General features: G+C 45.0%; 1 protein-coding gene across 1 annotated transcript; it reads right to left on the minus strand.

Annotated features, from left to right (window-relative positions):
* Nucleotides 1–1,060: 1,060 nt before the first annotated feature.
* SDR16C5 (short chain dehydrogenase/reductase family 16C member 5) lies at nt 1,061–19,741 on the minus strand. The gene is made up of 7 exons (XM_012463753.3): nt 19,624–19,741; nt 15,579–15,925; nt 12,592–12,723; nt 10,424–10,523; nt 7,559–7,703; nt 6,465–6,590; nt 1,061–2,651 (listed from the first exon to the last, which is right to left on the minus strand). The coding sequence occupies exons 2-7, from the start codon at nt 15,909–15,911 to the stop codon at nt 2,558–2,560; spliced, it is 930 nt and encodes a 309-aa protein (XP_012319176.2). The 5' UTR covers nt 15,912–15,925; nt 19,624–19,741; the 3' UTR covers nt 1,061–2,557.
* Nucleotides 19,742–21,573: the final 1,832 nt, after the last annotated feature.

Here is a 21,573-nt window from a genome sequence, read left to right on the forward strand (position 1 = left end):
AGGTGATGAGGTCAAGAGAACCCTTAGGATGGAACCGGTGTCCTTAGAAGAAGGAGAAATAGGTCCTTCTCTCTCTCTCCACACACACCAAGGAAAGGCTCTGTGAGGACACGTCAAGAAGTCGTCTGTCCACAAGCCAGCAAGAGAGCCCTCACCAGACAATGAATCAGCTGGCAGCCTGATCTTGGACTCCCAGCCTCCAGAATTCTGAGAAATAAATTTCTGTTGTTTAAAGTACCCAGTCTGTGGCATTTTGTTATGGTGGTCCCAATGGACTAAGACAGCATCACAATGTAAAACCACACACACACACACACACACACACACACACATACACACACACACACAGTGCATGGCACGCATTTTTACCCAACCAAATTCCTCCTTGCAGCAAGAACTCTTCTCTGCTTTGGAGCGGCTCGGTGAGTTCAAGATGCTGGAAGATCCTCCTGCAGCACAGAATGCTCGGGCATGGGGCACTGCCCTGGCCCTGTAGTCCTCCATTTCTTCAGGCTTGCTTAGGTGTTGGGCTCTTGGTCATGGCTTCATTAGGACTAAATATCGGATGGAAACGGGCATGACACACATACCAAGAGCACTCCTCCCTCCCCAGGGCATTAAATCACCTTGTTATTTAGTGCCCTCTAGAATCCTCTAATTTACATGTGGTCTCTTCTCATAGAAGCGTCTCAAGTAAATCTGAATTTGTTTAGACAATTTTATGGGTATTGTAAAACCACAATTGAATTTCAGGCCTTTGTTGCAGTCCAGCCAAGATGCATTCCAATTAGAAACAATTGCTATTAATGCTGTTATGATGTCGGGGATCCTACAGTGCTCCTGGACCTTTGCTGTACTGAATCCCCAAAGAGTCTGAGCTTTATTCTTCAGCTAAATAGACAGGACCCTCGAAGATAAGCTTCTGGAATTGTAATACTGAGCAATATTGTGCTCTCTTAATTAACCTTGTTAACCAAGGATTTAGAACATCAGTGGGTTAGTCTAAGAGGGCCTTTGATCCTCTCAGTACACATCTGCAGTTGAGTAAGATGTCACTCTGTGAAATAAAACACCTTTATTCTTTGGCATACACCAAACACCTTCATCATTCTTTGAGTAACGATCAACAACAGTCTTGTTTAATGAAATAATGTTTGTCAAATACTTAATTTGATATATGTGTAATACTGCCAGGCACAGTAAATGTTAGTTATGATTGTTATAATATTATCATAAAACAAGTTTGTTTTTTTAAAAAGCCTTTCTGAATGGAAAGAAAAATACAGGACAGGGCTGTCAGGTTCGTGCAGGTGACTCAAGACAAATCAGACCATGGTGTATTAGACTTTACACTCCTTGGGACTGCTGCCCTGATGACAGCATTTTACCCCAATATAGTCAAACTCTCAATTCTTTAGACTCTTACAGGGTCTCCCAAGGTACTGCTCATCCCTTCCTTGCTCCCCACAAGAGGGAAGAGACAAAGGCTGCTGTTTCTCTTGCAAGGCTGCCCCTGCCAGCCTGGGAAGGAGTTCCAGGGATATGGTAATTAACATATTTTTCTTAATCTTGCTTTTATAGTTAATCTCCAAAGCATGAAAGCACTTTGCCAGTTGATTAAACTGTAATAATACAATAGATCCGAAGTGAGGGCAGCACTGATGAATATAAATGCATAAAATTGCCCATTCTGCAGAAAAATGCCTCAACCTAAATCCCAACTTGAAGTACAAAGTTAAACACTTAAAACTAATTGCATGAATATATTTTTTGGATCAATAGATAGCAAAAAACCTAACTTAGTAGAATTTCATCTTCAAAGTAAGAAGCAACTATTCTTTGGTCTCTTCTAGGAAACAAAAGTGATTCTATTTAAGAGCTCGGTCCAGGATCGCTGCCTATGAGGGGCGTTCAGGCAATGCCCAGCAAGGCTCTCGGCCACAGTGGTGCTTGACGGGCCTTTAGCCAGACTGGCACTTGGTCTGAGTATCCAGTGCATTCAGAAGTAAGCATTTGTGTAGCTGTTTTGGAAAGAAGGGGATTGGAGGCAGGCCTTTTCTACATTAGGTGGTTACAGGTTCAAAAAGGCCAGAGTGGAGAGCAAAGGGGTGGGAATTCAGAGCTGTGTGTCCTAGGCAGAGAGGTTGTTCCAGCTAGATACCTAGATGTCCTCTTTGCCTCTCAGCCCTGCTCCCTAAGGCAGGTCAACCACAGCCACCGGCTCCATTCGAACCACCTCCCCAACCACCAAAGTTCAGGGCAGCTTGTGGACAGGCATATTACTTTCTTACATCTGTATAAACAGAAATGACAAAAATGGACTGTCTTCATTTTGGAAAATAAAAATAGAAAAAGAAAAAACCAAAACTCAACCAAAAAGGTGATAGCAACATGATTTTCAAACGCATTGGTTGAAAATTCTAGTCCAGGTAACAGAGTAGGAATGGTACTTGTGGTCTCCAGATACATTCCACTGTCAGACAAAAATACGTTTCTTCATTGAAGTATGTATTATGTAACATTGTGTGTCAGATGACATCAGCCACAGAATTGGTCTTTAGAGCTTCTTCTTTCGGTCAACAAAGCCATTCATTGCATGAAGGATGCCCAAATAGTCAGCTATAAGCAGTCCTGTCTTGAGGGGCAAAAAGCTAAAGAGAACACAAGAATAAAAGTTCTTGGTTATCATTCACGGTAGCATCTTTACCGGCTCTGCTGAAAAGCAGTGTCACTTCTTGCTGAGATGAAATCATTCACTCATGCATCCACTATTCTGCCTGAGCGCTACCCGCCTCAGGGTCACTGGGCCTTGCTCACTGTATTGGAGGATGCTTGCCCAGGGCCTTGGCAGGTCCTGTGGCTTTGCTTCAGTTATTCAATTCACTTCTCATTTCGATTTCCAAAGCGTCACTCCACTTTACAATGACACAGAGGAAGCAGTGAAGTCTTGTGGTGTAGGCATGGGCTTTGTGGGCAGATGAGCCTGGCTGGAATCCTAGCTCTGTCATTTGCTATGCCAGCTTAGGCAACTGACTCAGTTCGAAGCCCTCAGTTTCCTCAACTGTAAAATGAGGTCATCAAATTGCCTTTCTGGGACTACTGTGAGGACGAGATGCAGTAGCTCCTCAAACCTTGGGCAAGACCGAACTAACACTGTTTATCTATTCTCCATCCCCACTTGCTCTTCTGCAAGCCCACCATATACACATGACCCTCATTTCAACAGAACACTCTGCTCCACTGACCTTAGCATTCAGTACTGCAGAGCAAGGAAACAAAGCAGGCACAGGAAACCTGAGACTCATCCTAAGGTGCGGGTAAAGGAAAGGACCCCATGCTCCCTGTCCCCCTGTTTGGGCACCCCAAGATCTCCAGGTGGTTCATCCCCTCCACAGCTTCAAGTCTCTGGTCAAGTACTACCTCCTTTATGAGACCCCTCTCCACCCACCAAACACCATTCCTAAAATTAAATCTCGCCGAAGTGTGGTGGCTCATGCTTTTAAAACCAGCGTTTTGGGAGGGTGAGGTGGGAGGATTGCTTGAGGCCAGGAATTTGAGACCCATTTCTAAAAAAATAAAAATAAATTAGCTGCATATAATGGTGCACAACTGTAGTCCCAGCTATTTGGGAGGCTGAGATGGGAGGGTGGCTTGAGCCTCGGAGTTTGAGGCTACTATGGGCTATGATCACACTCTAGCCTGGGTGACAGAGCAAGACCCTGTCTCCAAAAAATATTAAATAAGCAAAATTTTAAAAAAAGTAAATCTCAACTTGCACCAGTCTACCTCCCACTGTGGGATTTCCTTTTTCCCCTTTTCCTGCTTTGTATTTCTTCAGAGCACTTATGATCTTTTCTTTTACCTTATTTTTTTTTTTTTTGAGATGGAGTCTCACTCTATTGCCAGGCTGGATGGAGTGCAGTGGCAAGATCTCGGCTCACTGCAACCTCCGCCTCTTGGGTTCAAGCGATTCTCCTGCCTCAGCCTCCCGAGTAGCTGGAACGACAGGCGTGCGCCATCACGCCCAGCTAATTTTTCTATTTTTAGTAGAGACGGGGTTTCACCATGTTGGCCAGGATGGTCTTGATCTCTTGACCTCATGATCCGCCTGCCTTGGCCTCCCAAAGTGCTGGGATTACAGGCTGAGCCACTGCGCCCGGCCGACTTTACTTGTTTGTTTCTTTTCTGGGCCCTCACCCCACAGGAAGTGATTTCCACATGAGCAGGGACTACTGTCTGTCTTGTTCTTTGCTGTAACCCTGACCCCAGATCCTTGGATGGTGGTGATTCATGACACACACAGCACTCTCTGAATGTTTGCTGAATGTTTGGTGGAGTGCTTGATGTGACTGCCTTTACTGAGCTTCTTCACGTTGCCTTTAGCTTACTCAGCAGCTATCTAGCCCTCTCTCAAAACGTGTCCCATAACTAGTATGTCATAACATTAAACATAATCTCCACAGTTATTTGAAGTAGAAAAATTAAGTTCCATTTTCTTACCATTGGCATTACTATACTATAATCTGCTTTAGGCAAGAGGAACTTAGCGTGTTGTGAATGCATGCCCTACTCAATAAACAGCGCCTTACACAAATCTATAAGCTATGACAAACATTGTCTCTACATTGTAAATGAGGAAGCCAAGACCTGGAGAATAAAGGGCGTGCTCAGAGTCACAGACTTAGTAAATAGTGGGATCATAAGCCTGGATCTCAAACTGCTTGTCAAAGACCCTTTGCTCTGCCCCACACAGCCTCAGCCAGGCATTCAAATTCCTCCCACGCCAGATGAAGCCTGGAAAAATGATAGGATGCAAGAACGACATTTGGTTCGTTGCACAAAGTAGATATAATTAGCTAATGAGATAAGAAATTTCTGTGCGCAGGATGGGCAATGGCTGCTGGCCATGTGGTGGATGTGAGGTATAGTATCTATTTGCAAATAACTGAGGAATTGTTATCGGCAAGACTGATGGAATTGCATGTGGAGCTCGGGGAGAAGCACCAACCAATGACAGAAAGTTCAAACTAGACAGATTTCAACTCAAGGTGCTTCCTCACACAGCAGAAAGCCCGGTGAGGAAATATTTAATTAAATGACCCATTACAGTTTAGAAAATGGATTCAGACAGCAGGAATCAGCGGTTCAGCACGACTATCCTTGTAACTGGGTCAAATGTTCATTTAGTGCCTATGAATTTCAGCACTGAAACTTTATGAAGAGCAGGGAAGGGTGTGCAAGAATGCTTTTTGTGCTTCTTTATTTTTTAAGACACAGGGTCTCACTCTGTTGCTCAAGACGGAGTGCAGTGGTCTCATCATAGCTCACGGCAGCCTCAAACTCCAGGGTTCAAGCAATCCTCCTGCCTCAGCCTCCTGACTAGCTGGGACTACAAGTGTGCACCAGCCCTTAAATTCCTGGGCTCAGGCAGTTCTCCTGCCTCAGCCTCTCAAGTAGCTGGGACTACAGGCATGCACCACCATGCCTGGCTTATTTGTTTATTATTTTTGTAGAGATGAGGTTTTCTATGTTACCTGGCTAGTCCCAAATTCCTGGCCTCAAGCAAGCCTCTCACCTTGGACTCCCAAAGTGTTGGGATTGCAAATGTGAGCCGCTGCTCCCAGCCCTTTCTTGTGCTTTTAAGAGGTAGTTTGCTTTTAAGGTTTTTCCCTCAAATTCTTTCACCCACCTAGAGCTAAAATTTATTATATATTGCCAGTTGTACCCATACCACAAATTCCTGTAGCACTTGGCTTACTATCTGGCCTTGACTTTGGGGCCCTGTACTTGAGGAGGCATGGACACAATATCTATTCTCATAGGATCATTTTATCATGAGCACAGGAAAATCTCTCCTAAAAAGTCATTTTAATCTCTCCATCTGTCAGTACATCCACTTCTTTTTCAGAATAATTTGATACTAACGTGGCAACCTACTTCCTGAAGGGTTGGATCCCATTTTCTTGACTCATGGGGGGCACTGCAACTATGTAAATTTGGGATTGTTTCTACAATGGGCCCAATGATGGGATTAACAGGACTTGGTAGAAGTAAATTAATGAATTTTAATTTATCAGTTTTGTTTTTTTTAAGGGAGTCTTGCTCTGCCAACCAGACTGAAGTGCAGTGGTGCGATCTCAGCTCACTGTAACCTCTGCCTCCCGGGTTCAAGTGATTTTTGTGCCTCAGCTCCCCGGGTAGCTGGGATTACTGGTGTGCGTCACCACATCCGGCCAATTTTTGTATTTTTAGTAGAGACGGGGTTTCACCATGTTGGCCAGGCTGATCTCGAACTCCTGACCTCAGGTGATCTGCCCACCTCAGTCTCCCAAAGTGCTGGGATTACAGGCGTGAGCCACCGCACCCAGCTTTATCAGGAATTTTTAAGGTGGCTTATCCTGGTGGGATGTGGAGTAAATGGTAGACAGGCATGTTAGGGAAGTAACAGAAGCTGAAGTAATTACCTTTTTAAAAACATAATGAAGTATAACAGCTTTGGCATATACAAGTACATTTTTTCTTGTAGAATAGCGTCTACGATTTTTCCAACTGCATATTCTGGTTCCAGAATTGGCAACAGAGAAGGACAGCTAGGATATAAAACAACGACAATTTAAAAAAACCCACAAAGGCCAAATTCACAAATTAATGAAGACAACTTTTCAAATTAAGGATAAAAGGTTGTAAGACATTATCACTTATTTCCTTTTCAAATTTCATCTGTTTTTATATTTACTCCCTTATTGTCAATGTGTCAGTGCAGTAAGTAATAACATAACTAAAATATGAGCTGAAAGAGGATGATTCTCATTAGTACCCTGATAAAGCAATATACATATATGTGAAATCATATTAAACAAATGTTCCAAACATTTGTAAGGTAAGTTGTTGAAAACACATTGCCTGTAGTCTCCATGAGATACAGAATTGGGCATCTGTGACTGCTATGGACCGGGTATTTGTGTCCCCCACAAAACTCACATGTTAAAGCCTAAATTCCCAATGTGATGGCATTTGGAGGTGGGGTCTTTGAGGTGTAACTAGGTCACCAGGGTGGAGCCCTCATGAATGGGATTAGTGCCTGTCTGAGAAGAGCCTGTCAGCACCTTGATCTTGGACTTCTAGCCTCCAGAACTGTGAGAAAGGCATTTTTGTGGTTTAAGCCACCTAGTGTATGATATTCCATTATGGCAGCGCCTTTTATATGACCAAGACAGTGTCTCTTCAATGATTTCTAGTCCTTCTGGAATCAGAGAGGGGAGAGAATGAGATTGGATGGCAGGAAGGGGATGTGGACAGGAGAGCCTGGGAGATGGAGGAGCAGATCCAGGGCCTGGGGGCGACCAGAGAGATACTGCCTTGATAAACCATTCCCATTCAAATTGGTATCCTTCACACAGACACATACGAAGAAAGACAGAATTCTAAAACCATTTATAAATCATACTGAATCGCAGACAAATACCTTTTAAACAACTTTAAAAAACAGAACAAAATAAAAGAGATAGCAACTCATTTTTAAGAGTGTAGATTCTTTGCAATCAAAGGGCGTACTTACCCTGTGGTACAACCTTCAAACATTCCAGTTTTTATAAAAAATGGGCACACAATCGTGGTTTTGATCCCCTTTTGTTTTTGGACAAATGTTTCTACAAATACAGATTCAGCAAACCCAAAGGCTGCAAATTTACTTGCACAATAATCTGAAAAAGACAAAGCATGATAATGTATATTCCAATGTTTTAAAATTGCATTACATTAAGGTTTACCCGTAACGCTAACAGCAGCAGAAAATGAGACAACTATTTCAGAGTTCTCCTTTTGTGTAATGTGGGTCTACTCCCACTGGAAGAAATGAGCAGGGAGTGGGAAGGGACATGGTTAAGTGAAGGTCAGTGTCAGTTGACAATGACCAAGTGGACTCCAGCACAAGAAGGGTGGAGATCCTGCCTCGGGTCACGTGGCCTCACTTACAAGTCAATGCATTGCCAGCCCCTGTGCTAGTTCTTACATGGGGCCCCGTCTCAAAACATTGCAATCCCACTGGGGCATGAAGACATTCAAAAAAAGAAATGAAATGCTGACTGACGTAGGAATCTAGGTAAGAGAGGCCAGCATGGGTTGTGGTTCTCAGATCAAGTTTTCTTCCAACTATAACTCTTTCTTTCACTTCCAGAAAAAAAAACAAACGATTCGGTAGCTTCAACTTCCACCTCTTAAATACCTTGAAAATGTAGGGTGGGGGCAGAGGGACCAGTGGAAAGTGGCATTTGTGGCATTTGTGTCCATTTTGAGTTTTCTGTCTCTTTTTTTTTTTTAAACGAGTCTCACTCTGTCACCCAGGCTGGAGTTCAATGGCATGATCTCAGCTCACTGCAACCTCTGCCGGGTTCAAGCAATTCTCCTGCCTCAGCCTCCTGAGTAGCTAAGATTACAGGCATGCGCCACTACACCTGGCTAATTTTTGTATTTTTAGTAGAGACGGGGTTTCAGCATGTTGCTCAGGCTGGTCTTGAACTCCTGACCTCATGTTCTGCCCGCCTTGGCCTCTCAAAGTTCTGGGATTACAGGCGTGAGCCACCGCACCCGGCCTCCTAGCTTTCAGTCTTTAATCATACTTGTTTTAACAAAACATCTGACTATGCAGTTGACTAAGTGAAAAAGTTTGGAGAAGAGGTGGGGTGCTGTGGCTCACGCCTGTAATTCCAGCACTTTGGGAGGCCAAGGCAGGCGGATCACCTGAGGTCGGGAGTTCGAGACCAGACTAACCAACATGGAGAAACCCTGTCTCTACTAAAAATATAAAATTAGCCGGGCATGGCGGTGCACGCCTGCAATCCCAGCTATTTGGGAGGCTGAGGCAGGAGAATCACTTGAACCTATGAGGCAGAGGTTGTGGTGAGCCGAGATCACGCCATTGCACTCCAGCCTGGGCAACAAGAGCAAAACTCAGTCTCAAAAAAAAAAAAGTGTGGAGAAGAAGTGGCATTGGGGAGCATTAACACTTTCCTTGTCCCTCACAGTCAGAAGAGGCATATTTAATTTGCTATGTTATGGTGCAGCTACTGCAACTGGCAAGAGCCAGTTTATAAGTGCGAGGCATGGGGTTGTCCAGTCGCAGTGCTGTCCAGACAGTGGGTCAGAGGCTAGAGACAGGGGAGTGGGAGGAGGAGTCCAGAGCAGCTTCTAGAGTCACTGGAGTCGTCAGGTATAACTGCAGCTCACTGAGTCCCTTGACTTCTGAGATTCTGATGAGCAGATATGGCCCATGACCCAAGGAATCTGCATGCTAAACTAGCACCCCTGGTGGCTCTGATGCAGGGGAGTCAAGGCTCACATGGTGGGAAATAGAAACACTTGTTTCTAAGATGAGCTGTGGGTGGGAGAGTCTTGTATCTGAGGACAGGAATATTCTGTCTGAAAAGGATTGACAGGAGCTGTAAATACACCTGAATGATTTCAAAGGCCCATGACTTAACATATATGAGAGAGGTATGAATAATATCTGATAAATTCTAAGAAGGAGAGAGGAAGGGAAGTCCTGGGTCATAGGGTGGATACACTGGTGATATTTGGGATGACTGGTGGTTCTGAAATGAATAGGTAATGTCTATTATCTATTCATGTAATAGACATACGGAGCTAAGACTGTTTTGTGAATCTTGAACTATGCCACTTTGCTCAAAAGCATTAGGAAGCACCCAATTGGTAAACTGGCTTATCTGTTATCTGAATGTTGCTGCTACAGTTCTGTTGGCTGAGTTTTGGCAGTCCTTGTGAGCCAAGATCCGGGACATTTGCTCTAGGGGATGCCCTGATAGGTTAGGTCAAGCTTTCTGTTCCTTCTAGAGCCAGCTCCCATGCTGGGCCTCCTTGGTTGATGGTCTTGAAGGACCTCTCTGCCCCTCCTGCTACTGTCAAGTCAGTTGGCTGTTGCAAGGGAGATAAAAATGCCTCCCACTTCCTGCAGGTCTTCACCAGTGGGAAACAAAGCAGTTGACTTTAGGTTTCTTGAGGTGAAGGAACTTTATCCAAACTCATAGCAGTGGGGCGGCCACTTAAAGAAAACTTCAGGAGAAGACAGGGTCATCCTCCTTACCATCCTGTGACAGTGCCCGTGTGGTTTGGGGGACAGTTGTTATGTTGATCACTTGTGCAAAAAGTTTATCAGTGAGGCCTCTCCTTCAAACATAGGGGACTGCATAAGACCTAATGATTCCAAAGGGCACGGTCCAATTTCACGTAAGTTTATTTGATGGGCAGTTTTGCTGCATGATGAAGTTCTCAACCACTTACTGACCATACTTGTTAGTTTATTATCCCTTATCATTAGGGTATTAAGTCAATGCCAATCATTCAGAGCTATTATGCAAGTTAAAGTTACAGGGAATTTTGCAATTGTAAATTGCTATGTTTTTCTCACCTGCCAGCCCATTTACTCCAACTAATCCAGCTGAACTTGAAATGCAAACCAAATGTCCATGGTCATTAGCAATCATAGCAGGTAGAAAGGCTTTATAAGTCTAAGAAGACAAAGGAAAACTTTTAACGTTTAATGTCACATTGCAAATTTTCTCAGATGTTTATATAATTATGTGATTAAAAAATCTTTTTTTTCAGCTGAAAAAGTATCTGAAGGTATGGGGATATGAACACTTAAACATCTGGAAAGTAATCATTTTAACCTATTTAGGCTGTTAAATCAGTTTTTTTTTCCCTATGGCAATTCCAGTACTATTAAAATAATTTATTCAGACTTACGTTTTTGCTCACATTTGTCTTTTAACAACACAATATTAAGACAAGAATGGAAGGAGTAGGGGAAAACCTCTGTTGTGGCAGCCACTACCCCAAACCTCACAAACAGGATGCTTTGGATTTAGATTGCCTTCTCTCTCTTTAGCTTGATTTTGAGTTTCAAATTTACCCTGAACATTGTTCACAGGACATCCAGCTGTTGGCTTCCATTTTAAAAGAGGACTTTATTTTAAACTCACCACTACTTTTTAAAATAAGTTTCTTATTTTTGTTCCATTTCATAGAACAGAATATCTATTAGAAAGAGGGCACATCTGTATACTGTCCAACACCTTCACCCTTGATTGGGGGCCTGGAGAAAGGAGGTAAAGGAGATAGAAATGAGCTTTTGAAGAAGACATCTTCTGCAACAAGGGAGTAACTAATCACATCCAAAGACAAGGGGGTGAGAAAAGGGATCTCTTATAAAGGCCAAACCTCACTTGTTCGCCTGCATTGCAATAAGTCTCAGAGAGAAATTAACAGGTAGAGAGAGGTGGGAAATCAAAACAAGGCAAAAGGAAGCAGTGCAGCAGAACAATCTGGGGGCCGTCGTGAGTCGGGACACTCCTCAGCAGGGACGCCGTCTTTGAGGGCCCTGCCTTCAGGTAGCTCTCGGATGCTCTAGCAATTAAGTCACTGTCTTTGTGCCTGGCAATGTGCAGATGCTCAAAGAATGTACAGGAACTTGCCCAGAAAAAGTAAAGAGAGTAAGAGGACATGAGGGGTGGTGGGAGCCAGGGAAACACCAGCATTTAAGGAAGATCTAGAAGAAGAGAGAAAGAGTAGGAAAAGAACACAAAGCCAGGCCCAGCGCGGTGGCGCACGCCTGTAATCCCAGCACTGTGGGAGGCTGAGGCAGGAGGATCACTTGAGGCCAGGGTTCAAGACAGTTGTCTCAATTGTCAAAGCCTGAAGAAACCTTGTCTCTATTAAAAAAATTAGTCGGGTGTGGTGGACCGCACCTGTAATCCCAGCTACTCAGGTGACTGAGGCACGAGAATCACTTGAATCTGGGAGGCAGAGGTTGCAGTGAGCTGAGATCACACCACTGCACACCAGCCTGGGAGAGAGAGTGAGACTCTGTCTCAAAAAATTAAAATAAAATAATAAAACAAAAATAAAACTTAAAAAAATATATCCGGGGAGGCAGCAAGAAAGTGCATGCGTGGTGTGGGGAGGCCTGAGATGGCTGGTCTCAGCAAAGGCCAGAAAAATGCAACTTCTGGAATTGAGTGGGTAACTTTAGAAGTCAGGGCTGTGCTTTTAGTGCTGGCATCAGGTGGTAACCAGAGCTACCGGCGGAACCTCCCGTTTCTCTGGTTGGGTACGAACGGAGGTGACTGTAGGTTTTGGTTTGCCCATGGCAGAGCTGATTAACACTTGCTCATTAATAATGCTGCATTTCAGTTTCAAAAGTGTCCTAGCTTAGGCAAATTACTAAGCTACCCTGTCATGTCTAAGTGCAGTTACCCACTATGTAGCCTGGAGCAACACTTTTAAGTTTTATGATCCCTTATCTCACTGAAAATATGTGAGCCGCCTGGAGTATTCTCTAACGTTTGCAGCTAATCAATACATAGTAGTAGGACCACGAGGATGCTTCCCTGAGCAGAGATTCTGGGGGCTGTAGATTAAGTGGGATCAGGAGAGGACAACTGCATAGACCAGGACAGGTCCAAAATTGAGAAGTCTGTGCTTTACTTAGATGCTAATAATATTGTGAAAGAGCAAGAGGACAGATCTAAATGCCAGAGTAACTTCACATTTACAATGACGAGAGATAATCATTACCCATAAATGTGATTTGAAATTCACATCAAATGTCTTTTCCAAAAGTGCATCTGGACAGTCAAGGAAGTTTTTGCCTGTTACGATTCCGGCATTGTTGATTAGGATGGAAACATCACCAACTTCTTTTTTCACCTGAATTGAATAAGAAGAGCAACACCACCAATGTAGTAATTCCTTATATGATCTAGGTTTTATTTTCCCATGTTTTATGTTTTTTGTTTTTGTTTTTATCCTGGTTAATTCATCCTGAGTTTATGTACTCTAAAAATACAGTTTGGGGCTGGGTGCAGTGGCTCACACCTGTAATTCCAGCACTCTGGGAGGCCGAGGCAGATGGATCACATGAGGACAGGAAGGAGTTCGAGACCAGCCTAGCCAACATGGCAAAATGCTGTCTCTACTAAAATTACAAAAAATTAGCCAGGCACGGTGGCACGTGTCTCTAGTCCCAGCTACTCGGGAGGCTGAGGCAGGAGAATTGCTTAAACCTGGGAGGTGGAGGTTGCAGTGAGCCGAGATCATGGCAGTGCACTCTAGCCTGGGTGACAGAGCAAGACTGCATCTCAATAAACAAACAAACAAACAAACAAATAAATAAATAAATACAGTTTGGTTGATTTCCATTGCTGAGTCTACAGTGTACCAGAGATCAAATTTCGATGCACTTTTCCCATTTTTCTCTTTTTAAAATGATTCTATCATCGAAATGCGACTTTCTGTTTAGTTAGAGCTGTTCTACTCAGTGGTTATTAACTTTGTTCTGTGCTTTGTATGTGACATTTCATTTTAATCAATGTGATGGGACATAAGAATACTTTCTTTATAGCCAAGTGTGATACAGATCAAGACCTCACACACATGGAGAAGGGGCTAGATTAGGGAATAAATGGAGGAAAAAAGAAAATACAGTCATAAATCACTTAACAATAAAGATACATTCTGAGAACTGCCTTGTTAGGTGACTTGGTCACTGTGTGAAGATCACAGAGTGCACTTAACAAACCTAGATGTGCACCTACTACACATCTTAGGCCATCTGGTAGGGCCTATTGCTCCTAGGGTACCCACCTGTACAGTGTGTTACTACCCTGAATACTGAAGGCCACTGTAATGCATTGGTAAGTATTTGTGTATCTAAACATATCTAAACATAGAACATTGGGACAGTAAAAATACTGTAATAATCTGTCCCATAATGTGGGACCACCATTTTGTACGTGGTCCATCACTGACCACAATGTCATTATATGGTGCATGACTGTATATATTTTAAACACACAGCACAGACTAGAATCTGCCTGTCCTGTTTTCATCAACTGGCTGGTTTTCTTCTCTCCAAGGATGGACTTTCTAAACTCAGGGCTAAGCTATGACCTAGGGACATAAGCTGTCAAAGTTATCGGAGAGTCAGCAGAGACAAAACGCTGTCACATCACTCTGAAAGTTTTCTCTTTGATTGCTCATCTACAGGCCGCTACTTAAAAAATTCTCTGGTACCTTCCTTCTATCCTGAATAAAAAAGTGGACATGGTGGGTTTATGAGGATGGGGAGTAATTTCCTTCTCCTGAATTTAGAGGAGCACATAAGTAATTCCCTCTAAGACCCTACAGTGATAGAAACCGAATAATAAGCGAGTAATATGACATGTTTGTCTATTTCTGAAGCCAAACACCTGGGGCAGAACTAAATCACAGATACAGGGGAAACGGAAAGGGAGGTATTTATTTATAGAGTGCTTCATACTAGTTTATCCCATAGCTGACAGTCTTCATTGTTTGCTTATCAACCGGTTATTGCTTAAGATTGGCCAGATAAATTGTAGTCAGTGTAAGTCAACACGCCAGGTGATCGGTGCCTAATTTCTAAGTAGCTGAATTTGTGAGATCAGCTGTGCTTGGAAGAGTAATCCCAGTGTAGACCCGAGCAAACTTGTTGGGTGTGGATCTCCAGCCCATACTGGGCAGCCTGTGGTTGGAGATGGTGGTAGCAGAGATGTAAAATGTAAAGACAAACTTGAAAGTCAAAAACTCACCTGCCAGGGACCTGCAAACCTTAGCGAGGGAATCCTGGCTGGGCGCAGAAACTATGGAGGAGCTTTACAATGCAGTCAGGCTGCTCACGGCAGGCCTGGTTGCTTCCTCCCTTCTCCATAAATCGGGCAATTCTGGGAGGCACAGACAAAGTGTCCCGGGAGAGTGATGAGGGAAGTACCCAAGGCCATGTGAGGACATAAAAATCCTTGTGAGGGACAGACACATGCCTCTACAATGGTAAGAAAATCCTTACCATCCGCATGTCGGAGCTTTGGTTTCCTGAAAGTTTTATGTGTGTATCTGTAGAAACACCACAGAAGCAAATGTAGCTGAGTCTTCAGGATGAATAAAAGATTCTGATTTTCTTATGACTATTTAAGAGTAATGCACATTCAAACGTAGGGTACTGTGGTAGGGTGGACACAGTCTAAGTTTAAAATCAGACTGACTGGATTCAAATCCTGGCTCTGTCACATACCAGCTCTGTGACCTCTGGACAGGTTATTTCATGTCTCTGTATCTCAATTTCTTTATCTTCAAAGAAGGATGCCTCTATCTCCCCATTAACTTACACTGTAATAGGGGCCAGTGCGGTCAGTGCAGTGTAATGTTAGAAGCAGGTACTCAGGTGTCATTAGATGCAAGGGGAAGCTATAGTCTTTCTGCTTACTAGCTGTGCTTCTTAGGTAAGCTACATGCCTGCCCTAAGCCTCACTCTCCTTACTTGTGAAATGGGGATAATAATGGGTTTTACTTTATAAGGTTATAATATATACATGGTACTTAGTACAGTGTCTTGCATACAGTAAGAATTCAAAAATCCCGATGTCCACTCTCCCATTATCTGTTTTAAATTAAAGGGACATTGGAAACAGGCTAATAGGCACCGAGAAAGGCAAATGAAAAAGAACGTGATGTATGTCAAATCATAATAGTAAACACGCAAGAGTTACCTGGTCGGCTACTCTATACACTTCTTCCTTTCGGCTGCAATCGCAGGTATAGGCGTGCACTCTCGTGGCCCCAGCTTCCCGAGCCATCTTACATGTTTCCTCGTTCCCATTCTTATTGATATCCCAGAGAACAAGCACAGATCCCAGCCGGGCAAATCGCAAGGCTAAGAGCCTTCCAATTCCACTTCCGGCACCTGTGATGAGGACTATTTCACCAGCAACGTTCTTCTGTGGCTTTGGGAGTAAGGCAAAAATCAAAGCCTCCAGAAGACTAAACAGTGATTTTCCTAAGAAAATGAGCAGTTTCTTTGATGAATGCAGGTTGAAAGACATGTTCTGGCTGACACCTGTGAAGAAAGACAGGTTCACATGAAGACTTAGTTGTCCATTTCCTCTGAGTTGCTTACTTCACAGAGCTCCCATTTCTGAAATAATGAAAGTAACTGAGATATGTGATTTAAACAGCTCTCCTGGTAGCAGACTCTGAATTCAGAAAGGGGGAGGAGGAAGCCACAGGGACAATACTTGTTCAACTTTCTTAGTTGGCCCCAAGCTCAGCACGTTATCTGCATGCCTGCTATGTGCAGTACACAACAAAACTGTGTGTTAACCAGGAACTGTAAGCACCACACCCAAACTTAACACAAAGAGTAAGTTCATTATTCCTCATGGGTAGCGTTTCTTCATAATAATCATGAGTCGTGTTGGCTGATTTTATGTTCAAAGTCTTGACCACATCACAATGTTTATGACATAATTACTACCTCTCTGGTTTTATTTTTCCCTCCTTTGATGTTTGTGCTTTCTCATTTGCATTCTTTTTCTTTAATTTTACATTACTATTTAAAATCTGAGATTTGAGAGGAAAATGTGAAATCCTATTTGTAGAAAGCATTTGACAGGAAGTAACCAGAGGTTCTAGACCTTTTCCGTCAGATTTGTGATCAGCACCAGATAGCCAGTCCCCAGGTTCCGAGGTCCCCGCCCCGCCAGCTCCACACCACTTACCACTTTGTGTGATCGAAGGTCAGAGGAAAGCCAGGCCTGGACTCCTGGCCTGCACTGCCTCTGCCTACCAGTGAGCTCCCGGCCGCGGGGGGTGGGTTGGGGGTGGGGGGTGAGGCGCTTGGCCTTTTTGGGCCTTGGTCTCCTCATCTATGTTGGTCCTGTGGCATAGGGTGTTTTTGCACATGAAACGAGAATGTTCCATGTGTGACCACAATGCCTGGAGTATAGTCAGTGCTTTACAGATGTTATCGCATTTCTCAGATTCATAGTGCTGCCCACCAAGAAGGCATCCACTAGGTCTGCTGAATGAATAAAAGGCCTTGCCTAGACAAACTCACACAGAGCTTAGTGCTTACCTCCTGGTACCAGTTACTCCCACTTTAGTGTGAATGAGTATAGAAGATGCTTTACTAACGATTGGCTCAGAAAGAAGGGAAGGTCTTATTTCCTCCAGGATGAGAAGAGAAGACGTACTTAGCAGAGGGCATACTGTGCTGGGGGTGGGAGGCTTCTCTGAATGGGGTGTTCAATTGAGAGGCTCAGACGAAGGCACAGGTGTGAGGAGATGGGAGGGGAGTAAAGGAAAAACAGCAGGTCTTCACTTTAGAGTTTGGCTGAAGTCAGCCTAGTTACTGTTAATGAGTAAGAGTGGATAGATTCACCTATTGGAGGGCTTGGCACATGGCCACACCCTTAGGAAATGTCAAGAGTTGACGTGACCCAGGCTGGCTTGTTGTACAGGTGAGACTGAGGATCTGACAGAAGATGTATGTGGCTTGTCCAGGGTCCCAGTGCTGGTTAGCTGCTGTGGGCCAGGTTGGTTCATGTGTTATGTTTATTGAGTATCCATCCTGTGCTGGGACTATCTAGGCAGTGGGGCTGAGGGGATAGGCAGCCCCATCCCCTCTCAAAATCTCTGTGCAGGTGAGCCAAGTAATCTAGTTGAAGAGACGTATTCAACAAATAAATACATTGTTATAGGCTATAATGTTATAAAGAAAAGTGCAGTGTGCTATAGAGAGGATGACAGGAGAGATGATTCAGATTGGGCTTGGGGGAGGAAGCAATAGAGGTCTGCTGGAAAGTGACCTTTGAGTGGATGTCCAAATGACGATGGTGGGAGGAAGGGATACTGAGCAGTAGCTTTCCAGGCAGAGGCGCAAAATTGTTTGTTTTAAGGCAGGTTTGGCCTATGTGTCCAGAGCTGTCCAGAGAACAAGAACGCTGGCTCTAAGGAACATGGACATTCTGGTCAAATGAAGAAATTTACATCCCTGTGTGGATGAAGTAGACCTCAACTCTCTGCCATCTTTGCTCTGATTTACGTTCACAGAGTAACTTTTGGATGATCACTGCAGAACTTGAAAAGAAGGTGTCCCGAAATAGGACTCTCATTTTAAATACACAGTCATGGAGCCCGTACCTGTGGATCTGCAAGGATGAGCGTCAGACTGTGCACACAGTAATGGGACACGCTTCTCAGACAGCAGCCTGGGCATCGCCAACATTGGAAAATCCACACCAGGGGGACTTTTTCAGACCACCACACTCCTTTTTATGTTACTATGTGAATTCATGCAGAGGGGCAGAGGTCTACTTCCCATCGCAGGGCTCCAGCACCTCAGCAGTGGCCAGATGTCTCAACACTGACCTGGGTGACATGAAAGCTCTTAATGCCAGACATTCTAGGGTTCAGTATTCCACTGTCTCAATGTTGGCTTGATGCAAGACCTAAAATATGTCCATCTATTAACCCTGTCTTGGCAGATGCTTACTAGGTTCCTAAGAGCTTGTCAGCCTGAGTTACCCCTCTCCCCATTTGCACTTTAGGGTGCCTGCTGGGTACCCACACAGGCAATGAGGTCTAGAGATTAAAGTTGGGGTTGGAATTCCAGATATATCACTGATTTTCCCTGCAACTTTGGTAGAAATGATTTAATCTCTTGTGCCTCAGTTTCCTCCTCTAAAAAGGGAGTTTCCAATGGTACATAGGAATACCACACAGAGGAGCCGTGAGAGTTAAACTAGTTAATACAGGTAAAGTATTAAGGAGCATTATGTGGTCACTGTTAGCTTGTATGAAACCGCTGAACAAATTAGAAGAAAAAAAAAGGTAGGCGTTGCCCTGCACAAAGTCCTCTTCCGGGTGCACGGGGTTGGGGAGGGGGTGCAAGAGGAGCTGTTTGGATTTTAGCACCTGCCAGCTTACATGTCTCCGCCTCTGCTCCTCAGTCCCCATAATAATGTGGCACAGACATAACATGGAGGCCTTTCTAGAACAGTGCCAGGCACATGATGACAGCAAAATAATTAATGGCTAGAACTTCCACGGGTGTTCCTGCTAAGCATATGAATTAATAATCCCTGTCTACACCAATGAAATATGGTTATAGTAGTACACTTACAAACAAGAGTGAATGTAAAGTTTCATTCTACTGTAAAGACTTTCCTAGAATGTTACGGAGAGTGTACAATTTAATCTGGCAGAAGGCTTTTCGGTGTCTTTAATCTCACGGCCTACCCAATCCAAAACCGCGCCAACTCGGCTAACAGTCAACAGGTGCCCTCGGCTTCCCAGGCCATTGCGCGGCAGCAAGTCTGCTCTGGTGAGGGCACCAGGTCGACAGGAGTGGGCAGACCGACAATCACAGTCTGGGCTGAAAGGGGCGATGGGGGGACGGTAGGGCCAGGGAGGTGGATGCGCTGAGCAGCAGAGAGCAGGGAACCTGGGCAGAATGGACCGAAGAAGAGGGTCCAGGGAGGCATCCTGCCCTCCGCTCCGGGTGGGGAGGGAGGTTCGGGTCGGCGTTCGCTGTAGCCACCCGAGCCTGGGCTTCAGGGACGCTGCAGCCGTGCGCTCCCCGGAGGCGCTGCGTTCTCACCAACTCGCCTGTGGGTCCGGCCGCGGCTGGGCGACCCGTTCCCCTTCGCGCGCGCCCCAGCGTGAAACCAGCCCAAAGGGCCACCTCGCCCGACCCCGGCCAGCGCGACCTCCTCCGGGAGCCAACACCCGAGACCAACGACCTCCGCAACTCACCCAGGACACTCTCCCTGGCTGCCCGCGGAGAAGCCGGCCTCGTCCGTCCCAGGCGCCCGCGTCCTTGGCTCGGAGCTCAGGAGCGATTCAGGTGTTTATCCAGGCGCCGCCCGAGCCCGAGTCCAAGGGCGGGACAGCCGCGGCAGCGCCGGAGGTGGGGCCGGCCGTGGCCCCAGCGCGCCACGTGGGCCGCGCTCCTGTCTTCTTTTTCTGGACCTGCAGATTTTAGAGGCTGGAAATTCGATGGTGGAGGCTGGATACATGCGCCGGGATTTCTCTTAGGCTTAACGTTTCAATGCCCAGGCTGCACCTCAGATTATTAGATGGGAATTTCTGGGTTGGGAGGGGCCTAGGCATCAGCTAGAAAAGTTTCCCAGGTATTTGAAAGGCACAGCTCCGAGGTTGGGAACCCTAGAGGTAGAGAACAAAGAGCAGTGCACGCGTCCATGGGGGAGGGGCCGGGTCGTGCATCTGGAGCCTGCAGCCCGGGGTTTTCCAGCAACATCTGATTGCTCCACTTGGGATCCGAAGTCAACAGCTTCCTTGCCCCTTGGAGTTAAGGAATGTGGGCGTGGGATCCGGAGTCTCCGGGAAGTGGGTGGGGTGCAGGCAGGGGCGGGAGTGGGTGCGGCGCTGGCAGGCGGCCTATGAGAAGAGGGCGAGGAAATTTGTTCTAACGAGATGAGAAATGAAGACAGTCACCAGGCACTCTGACCTAATCAAGGTATATTAAGCTCTGGGTGTACAGAGATCCAGAAGATACAGCGATGGTATATCTGTCAAGAACAAAAAGGATAAACATTTATTAATAAATCAGTAAAAGATTTCATATAAGCACAAGTCACCACTGAGATGCTTGTAATTAAAAGGGTGAACTTTTCTGGGGGGAATGAGAAGCAGAAATGTCAATAAATTATGGGATGTTGAAAGAAAAACAGGGAGTCAGGATGAGATTGGTTTTGGAATTCATCCCGGGGCTGGGTAGGACAGGGAAAGTGGTGAGGGGTGAAGAGCAGCCTCAGCTAGCCTATATCTGGGACAGACCTGGGTAGAGGAACTGCACGTTTATTCTTTATTTGGGTGACAGAAGAAACAGGCAGGCCGTTTAAGCTTGGAAAAGTAGGTGCAGGGGAGACCCTCGACTGTCTTTTCAGTGCTTAAGAGGTTACCTGTGTGCTTTAGGCAGTGAGGGAGCGGTGGCAAGCTAAGCGAGGCGTGTGGGAAGCCGAGTGGGGTAAGTGTGTGTGTGCATTGGTTTCAGGTCAGCTGTCGCCACCCAGCGATACTGATGTGTGGGGCTCTAAGGAGCTGCAGGGCTTTTGAGGGAGAAGGCAGGCACATTCCTGACAGTGCGGGTGATAGACATGCACCCCAGGTGCCCCCAGGGTCCATAACCAGCCTGCAGGAGAGACACTTGAGAGTGGATTGAGGCAGAGAAACGACAGGTAATGGGCCCCTGATGGTGCAGCCTGCCTGAAAGAGTTCAGACGGGTGGACAATTTCTTTGATCTTAGGGCCAAAGATATGCATATTAAAACATTCCTTGCCTTGCAAATTGACAGTCTTTTTTTAAAGGAATGCCTTCACATGAGGGTGGGGGTGTAAATTATGCATTTCTGGAGAACAAATACGTATCAGGAGTTAGAAAGGGATATAACCTCTGATCCAATTCCATCTTTATCTTTACCAAATACCCAGGTATTGTCTGTGGCCTTTCAGGAAGAGAAACTGGGTCACTGGGAGTGAGAGATGGGAAAGAGAATTTTCACTGCACTGAATCATGTGAGCGTAGTACCTTTTTAGGAAATAAGTATATTAATAAAAATAAATTGATCATTAATTCCTAAGAAGTATGTGCAGATGGAGTACTCTATAGCCATCTTTATAAAATCGTGTTTTTCAAGGGTATGAAGTACACCTCACAGAATATGAGTTTTAAAAACATGGTAC

Source organism: Aotus nancymaae, unplaced genomic scaffold (assembly GCF_030222135.1).
Source record: "Aotus nancymaae isolate 86718 unplaced genomic scaffold, 86718_ANA_hifiasm-v0.15.2.pri h1tg000036l, whole genome shotgun sequence".
Classification (NCBI taxonomy): domain Eukaryota; kingdom Metazoa; phylum Chordata; class Mammalia; order Primates; family Aotidae; genus Aotus; species Aotus nancymaae.

Excerpts from the sequence above, each read along its gene's own strand:
- SDR16C5 (XM_012463753.3), bottom strand. The coding sequence starts at position 15,911 with ATGTCTTTCAACCTGCATTCATCAAAGAAACTGCTCATTTTCTTAGGA. Across the intron at positions 12,724-15,578 it reads TGTATAGAGTAGCCGACCAG|GTGAAAAAAGAAGTTGGTGA; the intron begins GTAACTCTTGCG and ends TATTCAATTCAG. Across the intron at positions 2,652-6,464 it reads TTCATTATGTTTTTAAAAAG|CTTTTTGCCCCTCAAGACAG; the intron begins GTAATTACTTCA and ends TGTTCTCTTTAG.